This window comes from Stegostoma tigrinum, chromosome 49 (genome assembly GCF_030684315.1).
Source record: "Stegostoma tigrinum isolate sSteTig4 chromosome 49, sSteTig4.hap1, whole genome shotgun sequence".
NCBI lineage: Eukaryota > Metazoa > Chordata > Chondrichthyes > Orectolobiformes > Stegostomatidae > Stegostoma > Stegostoma tigrinum.
In genome coordinates, this window is record NC_081402.1 from 523,042 (window position 1) to 532,181 (window position 9,140).

At 48.6% G+C, this 9,140-nt stretch overlaps 2 protein-coding genes across 2 annotated transcripts; both read right to left on the minus strand.

Annotated features, from left to right (window-relative positions):
- Positions 1 to 4,291: 4,291 nt before the first annotated feature.
- LOC125449968 (histone H3-like) lies at positions 4,292 to 4,765 on the minus strand. Its single transcript, XM_059643168.1, has one exon. It carries the CDS (start codon positions 4,763 to 4,765, stop codon positions 4,292 to 4,294), a length of 474 nt encoding a protein of 157 aa, XP_059499151.1.
- Positions 4,766 to 5,687: 922 nt separating this feature from the next.
- Positions 5,688 to 6,009, minus strand: LOC132207484 (histone H4). Its single transcript, XM_059643173.1, has one exon. It carries the CDS (start codon positions 5,997 to 5,999, stop codon positions 5,688 to 5,690), a length of 312 nt encoding a protein of 103 aa, XP_059499156.1. The 5' UTR covers positions 6,000 to 6,009.
- Positions 6,010 to 9,140: the final 3,131 nt, after the last annotated feature.

Genomic DNA, 9,140 nt, shown 5'->3' on the forward strand with positions numbered 1-9,140 from the left:
GGGAGCAATTTAGATGGATATAATGTGGGCAACTGGAACTAACTGGGCACCATGGTCATCATGAACCAGTTTGGGCAGATGGGCCCATGTCCATACTGTATTACTATAAGAACATAAAACATAGGAGCAGAAATCAGGCTATTTGGCCCATCAAGTCTTTTCTGCCATTCATTCATGGCTGAGAAGATCCTTAAGCCAATTCTCCTGCCTTCTCTCTGTGACATTGATCCCCTTGATAATCAAAAACCTATCTATCTCACCCTTAAATGCACTCAATACCTCCACAGCCTTCTGTGGCAGTGAATTCCATAGATTCACCATTCTCTGGCTGAAGACGTTTCTCCTGATCTCTGTGTTCTAAAAGGTCTTAAAAGGTCTTCACTTCACCTGAAGGCTGTGCCCTTGGGTTCTAGTCTCTCCTACCAATGGAAGCATTTTCCCAACATCCACTCTGTCCAGCCATCCAGTAGTCTAAGTTTTGATTCAATCCCCTGTCATTCTTCTGAACTCCAAGGAGTACAATCCCAATATCCTCAAACGTTGCTCATACGTTAAACTTTCCATTCCTGGGACCATCCTTGTGAACCTCCTCTGAACCTGCTCCAGGGCCAGCACATCCTTCCTGAGATATGGGGCCCATGTCCTTGCGAAATAAATGACAACATTGCAGTTGCCTTCCTGACTACTGACTCAACCACCAAGTTCACCTTGAGAGAATTCTGGAGTAGAACTCCCAAGTCTCTCTGCACTTAAGACTTCTTAATTTTCTGCCCATTTAGAAAAGTGTCCATGCTTTTATTCTGGAGGGAGGATGGTGACTTTTTCAGGGTAGGCATCCTTGGAAGACACTTCGCAGTGAAGTTAAAATTGCATCAGAGATAATGGTTACTGCAGATGCTGGAGAATCCAGACAAACCTCGGGGGATCTCTATCCCACTGCAACTCTCCTGTCCTCTCCATCTACCTTCTCCTGTATCCATCTTTGATTCGCCAACCCCTCCCTATTTATTTTAGAACGCTCTCACCCTCCACCTTTTCTGAAGGGTAAAGGGACTAGGCACGAAACGTCAGCTTTTGTGCTCCTGAGATGCTGCTTGTCCTGCTGTTTTCTTCCAGCTCCACACTTTATTATCTTGTAAACTACCCAATCACGATCAAGGCTTCTCCCCCCATCCCTCATTAGCATTGCTGACGCACTCAGACAATAAAAAGCGAGCTCCGGGCCCGTTTCCCCTTATTCTGTGTCTGACATTGAGTGCAGCAATGGTGGAGGAGGAGAAAGGACAAGTTGTTTAGAAAGGCGCGAAGAAAGTGGTGAAGAGGGCGCCAGCGAAGGGCGGCGAGAAGAGCACAAGGGCCCGGAAAGAAAGTTATTCCATCGACATCTACAGAGTGATGAAGCAGGTTCACCCCGACACCGGCATCTCCTCCAGGGCCATGAGCATCATGAACTCGTTCGTCAACGATATTTTCGAGCGTATTGCGGGGGGAGGCTTCCTGCCTGGCCCATTACAACAAGCGCAGCACCGTCAGTTCCCGGGAGATCCAGGCCGCCGTGCGGCTGCTGCTGCCCGGGGAGCTGGCCAAGCACGCCGTGTCGGAGGGTACAAAGGCGGTGACCAAGTACACCAGCTCCAAGTGAGACCCCACACTGTGCTGAGAAAAACACGTCCAAAACCCAAAGGCTCTTTTAAGAGCCATCCACAATTTCAATGAAGCAGTTGGACCATTTTAAGTTTGCAAAAATGATTCTCGGTATCTATGATTAATGTCTAATCTTTATCTTTGTTTACACAAACGTTCTAAAAATTCACGTGCGGTCCCTGACCCTCTGTCCGTTAGTTTCGTTCGCCTTCCTACCCAGTCTCTCTTCCTTCCCTGTACAGAAAGCATATTTATCGTCACTGCGTCATTTTTTTCAGCAACTCCTATGTGTTCTCGTTATTATTTCCCCCTTGATCAGGAATTTCACCCCCTGGAAAGAAAACTAATTGCTCGAGTCCCACGAACAGATTTTGCAGAATACCTGACATTCAGGATTCAGCCGTCAGTGAGAGGCTTTCAAAATGAGCTGAGATAAAGCCAGAACCAGGATTGCAGTCCCCAGTGTGAAACTGTCTGCTCAAGGACAATGAGGGAGGGCAACTTCAAGTTTTAACCCGAAAAAAAAGTTGCGTAATTTTTTATAAATATGTCAGCGTTCAGTTGTAATGTGAAAGTGAATTAAGCTCAAAGGAAAATTAAACTGTTGAATCCTCTTTGTAAAACTCCCCTATCCTACATGATTTTCCAATTTGTCCCAATGAGGTATGAACGCTGGATTTCACCCATGCGAACGAAAAATTCTGATCTCTTATTTGAGTCTCATTAATAAAATGTGGTGCGATTCCTTTTTCAATTTCCAAATCTGTAAGGAAATTTATCCGATTTTTTTTCAGTTTGCAGTGTGTGGGGCTTTCTGCTGTCGGTGAGAGACTTTCAAAATGAACCGAGACCGACAGGAAAGACTGATCCAGCACAATAAGTGAGGGCTATTTTACAATATTTTCTGAAAACGGTGTTGCTTAGGGAGTCAAATAGAGAGATTATGTGAAGTGAACATTTTTAACTGAAAGGAAATTAAATCGTAACCATTGACGCAAAAATCCTTGTAAAACCTCTTCCTCGTCTTGCCCACGTTGGCGGGCTTTTTCAAATCGGAAAGAAAACGGTTGATGATTTGGAGCCGGTATTTTCCTACCGTTTCCACGCAGAGGAATTTTGTTTTATTTTCAAATCTCCCCGCGGGTTCTATCCCGTTTTGCAGAAAGCTATAAATGAGGCTTTTCTGCTGTCGGCGGAAAAATTTTCAAGTGAACCGAGATCAAGGAAGAACAGAACCAGACCGGCATCGCAAAAGTGGAAATATTGTTGATCTTGTGCAACAGGAAGCGCGATTGTAAAATATTGTTTAAAGCAGTAATGCGCTCAGCGCGAAAGAAACAGTTGTGTGATACTTTTATCATGATATCCAGGTGCTGATGTAAATTAAACTCAATCTGTGAAGAGAATAACTTTCGGCGGGCTTTTCTTTCCCCCTTCCGCTTATTCTTAAGTTTTAGTCGCAAATAAAACTTCAAGATCAAGAATAGACGGATTCAACTAGGCCGGAGAATCAGACAGAAATGGTGTGAAGGATATTATCTGAAGTATGAACGCATTGTTTTTGTAAAACTTCCACCCGTTTTGAAAGTATTGGCGGGCTTTCCGAGTTTGAAAGAAAGCGGTTGATGATTTGGCGCCAGGATTTTCCGGCCTCCTCCCCGGGCCCGCTCCGGATTGGTGAGGGAAGCAGATATCTGATTGGGCATTGAAATGACATTAGGAGATACTGAACAATGTGCCCAATCAGCAATGGCCGCAGCCCCATTCCTCCCGAAGGTATAAGAGGGCGGGATGTGGCCGCATTACAGCATTTTGTGTGCAAGTGTCTGTCAGAGTGTTGGAATGTCTGGGAGAGGAAAGGGCAGTGGTGGGAAAGCTCGCTCGAAGGCGAAGTCCCGGTCGTCCCGGGCTGGCCTGCAGTTCCCGGTGGGCCGTATTCACAGGCTCCTGAGAAGGGGTAACTATGCTGAGCGTGTGGGTGCCGGAGCGCCGGTCTATCTGGCTGCGGTGCTCGAGTACCTGACGGCTGAAATCCTCGAGCTGGCCGGTAACGCGGCCCGGGACAACAAGAAGACCCGCATCATCCCCAGGCACCTCCAGCTGGCCGTGCGCAACGACGAGGAGCTCAACAAGCTGCTGGGAGGGGTGACCATCGCTCAGGGCGGGGTGCTGCCTAATATCCAGGCCGTGTTGCTGCCCAAGAAAACCGCCGCAGGCGGCACCACTAAAAAATGAAGAGACCGTTAACTAACCTGACAACCCAAAGGCTCTTTTAAGAGCCACTCACAACATCAGTGAAAGCAGCTAGACTGACACTGCTGGTTGAAGAATTTTCATTTCATGTGCAAACACGGGAGTCTAAATAGGCAAAACTATCCCTCTCGTTTTCGCCTGAACCGAAATAAAACTAGAACAGCGGCCGGACGCGAGTCATTGGCGCACGCGTTTCAATCGGAATTTGCAAAATGTCAGGTGCAGCGCTTGAACTGTGGTGTGATTACTGGACATTTATAGACCTGATTCACAACTCAGGGCAATAATCGGGTCTGAGAGATGCACTATGTTTCTGTAACAGCTGTGGCATTGAGACACGACATCAATAGCATGCTGTCGGTTTACTTTGACGAGACGTCAGAGTGCCTACCGATTACTGCTCTCTCTGGATACTTTTGTGGCTCTGAAAAGAGCCGTTGTGTCTCTCGGGGTGAATGTGCAGGGCCGGGCACGCTCCCCGCCGGGCCAGCTGGATGTCTTTGGGCGTGATGGTGACTCGCTTGGCGTGGATGGCACACAGGTTGGTGTCCTCAAACAGCCCCACCAGGTAAGCCTCGCTGGCCTCCTGCAGGGCCATCACGGCCGAGCTCTGGAAGCGCAGGTCGGTCTTGAAGTCCTGAGCGATCTCCCGCACCAGGCGCTTGAACGGCAGTTTGCGGATCAGCAGCTCGGTGGATTTCTGGTAGCGGCGGATCTCCCGCAGAGCCACCGTGCCGGGCCTGTAGCGATGAGGCTTCTTCACTCCGCCCGTGGCCGGAGCGCTCTTGCGGGCCGCTTTGGTCGCCAGCTGCTTGCGGGGAGCTTTCCCTCCGGTGGATTTGCGCGCTGTCTGCTTGGTTCTGGCCATTCTCTGCAACACACAAAGGCGGCTGCTATCAATGCTGAGCCTGCTGCGGCGCTGCCTACTCAGGGAATGGAGAGCCCGCCCTAGAGCTGGGATTGGATACAGTCCCGTCCCTCAACCCACTGAGAAACAGCCACTGAAGGACAGAAAAAGCAGTAAAATATTTGTCAGAGGCTGATTGGTTCATTTCAAATCGCCCGCCGATTTCAGCCTGACCTTAAGTAATAATAAAATGTAAAGTCCCATGCTTCTGCAACTAAGACTATATCTTGTGCTTTACAAAATTTCTTGCAGTCAGCGCGGAGAGGGTTCTGAATCATTTCCTGATGTGTCTCTAACAGGCAGGGAGAATGAACACGCCACTAAAACATCGGCACGGCTACCAGAATCAAAGCTGAACAAATTCTCATTGCTGGGAGCGTCAATGAAGTACAAACACTGAAATATGTATCATTAGCGCGTGGGCCCAAAATTACGGGCAGAGTAAATTATTATTCCTGGCGTGGACAGCTGGTAATATTATTGATAGACGGGTATTGACGAGAAAGAGGATGAAAGGTTGAGGGTTGAAAAACAGATCAGCCATGGTCGAATGACGGAACCGGCCGCTCCATTTGTATCTGACATAACCAGCGGCAGAACAGTAACATCTCGAATGGCCGTGAAACCTCTATCTGTAGTGTGCGGATATCTTGATTATAAAACGTTACTGCAGACTGTATAATTTGAAAATCCGCGCTCTCTCTCTCCTGTGACGCGGGACACGAAGTTAATATATTTCCTTAAAGGGGTTGATACAAAATTTAAGAGGCGCTGCACCTTTCCTATGTATTGCCTTCTCCGTCCTCAGGTCTCCGCTCTCAATCGGAGGATTTGGGTGGCTCTGAAAAGAGCCTTTGGGTTCGCTGGAAAAGGGTCGATTTGCTCAGCCGCCGAACCCATAGAGAGTGCGGCCCTGGCGTTTCAGAGCGTACACCACATCCATGGCAGTAACCGTCTTGCGCTTGGCGTGCTCAGTGTAGGTCACCGCATCCCTGATCACATTCTCCAGGAAAACCTTCAGCACCCCGCGGGTCTCCTCGTAGATCAAGCCCGAGATGCGCTTGACCCCGCCACGGCGAGCCAGGCGCCGGATGGCTGGCTTCGTGATGCCCTGGATGTTATCACGGAGCACTTTGCGGTGCCGCTTCGCTCCGCCTTTTCCCAGGCCTTTGCCTCCTTTTCCTCTTCCCGACATCACGCTTCTTCACTGCAATCACTGCCGAATGAGAGCCGAGCTGCCTCTCCTTCCTTTTTTATACAGCCCGCCCCGACCTGACTGAGAAAGAGCTGACAGAGAGTGAGAGGCGGCCCGGGCAGGAAACTGAGTGACAGACAGAGAAATCTCCAGCTCCGCCTCCAGCTAACTCCCGCCCCCAACTGGATCTGGAACTAAACCTTTTCTCCTCAAGGGCAGTGAACACAATGATAATGGGAACTGTAGATGCTGGAGAATCCAAGATCATAAAGTGTGAAGCTGGATGAACACAGCAGGCCAAGCAGCATCTCAGGAGCACAAAAGCTGACGTTTCAGGCCTAGACCCTTTTCAAAGCAGTTGTGAAAAAATTAAACGCCCATGCCCCGCCCTTTCTTTCAGAAGACAGCATGTCAGCTTCCATTTCACAGATAGCGGGAACTGCAGATGCTGTAGAATCCGACAAAGTCAGTTTTCATTGCTCCAGCTGAATCAGACAAAATCATTTCTTGGGGACTGTGTTGAGAAGAGGGGTTTCTGCGCCTGGGTTACTCCCTCCCTGACTATGTGAAATAGAAATGGACAGGAACTGAAACTGACTTTCCCACAGCCATGATAACAAAGTGTGGGGCTGGATGAACACGGCAGGCCAAGCAGCATCTTAAGAGCACAAAAGCTGACATTTTGGGCTGAGACCCTTCATCCAGCCATATCACTTTCCACAGCCATATCACATTCCTCAATGACTGCCTCCGACTCAGGCTCACCCATGTGGTTTCCAACTCAAGTTTCATCCCTCATGTTTTGAATCCTCCCAGGATCATAGGTACCACCACGATGTTCCACGTTCCACGGACAGCTGCTGTGGCCACATCCTGAGATCCACCCTCGGTGCGATGCGACAGCACATGCATACTCTCAACCTTTCTCTCCAACAGCATCGTAACACACTGGCTCAGGGCTGCACTACTCCGCAGTTTCACTTCAACCTCCGCCTCATTCGTCGTGCGAACAAGGAACTTTTGTTTCTTTTCCTTTCAGGCAATAAGGCCCACAAGATGCACCAACTCAAAAAAAAACCCATGGCTGTCTGGAAACTACCTCTCCATCCCTTCCCTCTGACTCTATCCCCTCCGCCAAACTCCCCACCTCCCGTCGGGTATTCACCATCCCTCCTAACCTTCTGCTCTCCGGTGCTGAATGATCTGTACTCAGCAAAGGCCTCAGCTTTATCTATCTGCATTCAGTTCTGAGGAAGGGTCACTGGACCCGATTCGTTAACTCTTTTTTTTCCACTCCATAATGCTGCCAAACCTGCTGAGCTTTTCCAGTAACTTTGTTTTTGTTCATGAACTGCAACTGCACCTGAACTGATGGTCAGTGAAAATGAGAGGGGGAACCGCACACTGATTGATTGTCGAACGTGCGAGAGGAGCTGGGTGTAAATGAAGCCGAGAAAGTGTGCTTTGAGTTATTCAAATGAATTAATGTCCATATCTCCACTCGGAACCGGGACAGGGATCCTTTGATCCGGGCCCAGCTCTCTCCTGAGAGATGTCAGTGTCTCTGACAGGAGCCTTTGGGTTCAGGTGGTTACATGTTGCACCGACAGGTTCATTTATTTGCTGCTTTCTTGGTCACTTTGGTTTTCAACTTGGCCTTCGCTTCAGTGAGCGTTTCCAATTGTATTTGCTCCTCCTGCTCTGACAGTGAACAGTACAAAATCAATCCCAACCAGAGATCAGCTGTTCTCCACTAAACAGAGACACACAGACCATGGAGTTTCTCAGCATGGAGGATGTAGCTAACCACTGGTCAAGGTGTCTGGGTGCCCGGGCAGACCTTCCCCGAGGGGAAGGAACAGTGACTGCCCCACTGTAATACAGGAGGGTTGTTCTCAGGGTCAGTGCTACATGTCCAATTCTGTTCACCATCACTCACATTCACCTAAACAATACCAGAGAGATTTGGGGTTGTAGTGATGGAGCTTGCTGTTAGGGTGGATGGAGGCTATATCAAGTCTGATCAGTGTGTGAGTGTAAAACTGTGTCACAGAGTCGTGCAGTAAGGCATCCTTTGACTTGGGCCTCAGCATCATTGTATCCTCCACGATCAACATCCTGGGAGCTACCATGAAGGACAAAATGAACTGGACTCACCCGATAAATGCAGTGGCTACAAAAGCAGGCCCAAGGCGATGGATACTGCAGCAAGTAACTTACCTCCTGATTTCTCAAACCTGTCCAAAATCTCCAACATTCAAGTCAGGAGTGTAAAGGTTTCCCCTCTATAGACCCCATTGCCTGTATTAGTGCTGCTCCAACTGCTCACGGCAAGCAAGGTACTATCCATGAAAAAGCTGTTCCTGTTTAATTGGCACCACATTCACAAACATCCACTCTCTCAAATATGAAATTAGACAGCACCTTCCAAACCCACAATGACTTCCATCTTGAAAGACAGCGGCAACAGGTTCATGGGAACTGCATGACCTGCAAGATCTTCTCCAAGCCACTCACCATCCTGACCTGGAAATATATTGGCCATTCAGTCTGTGTCAATTGGTGAAAACCCTGCAAATTCGCTTACTAATGGCAATGTGGGCCGACCTACAGCTCAGAGACTGCAATGGTTCAGGAAGGCAGTTCACTACCACCTTCTCACGGGCATTTCAGGAGGGCCAATCAATGCTCAGACCAGTTGGTGGTGCCCATATCCAGCATTTTTTTCTTTGAAAAGTCTGTATTATTCTTGCCCAGTAACAAAGACTGCCCAAATTCTCTTAAAGCACCCAGTTGTGAAACAAAGCATAGACTGGGTAATCATTTTGCAGAACATCTATGTTCTGCTTGCAAAAAAGACTTTCAACTTCCTGTTGCCTGCCACTTTAATGCACCACCCCGTTCCCAGTCCAAATCTCTGTCTCTGTCTTGCTGTAGAGTTCCATTGAAGCTCAACACAAGCTAGAAGAACAAGACCTCATCTTCCACTTGGGGACCCGGCAGCCCTCTGGACTCAATATCGAGATCAATAATTTTTGGGCCTAAACTCTACCCCTCACAAGGCCTTGTTACCACATACCCTGCCATTATCCACCACCCACTAGTAGTTCCCATTAACCACTATTCAACCTCCCCGCATGA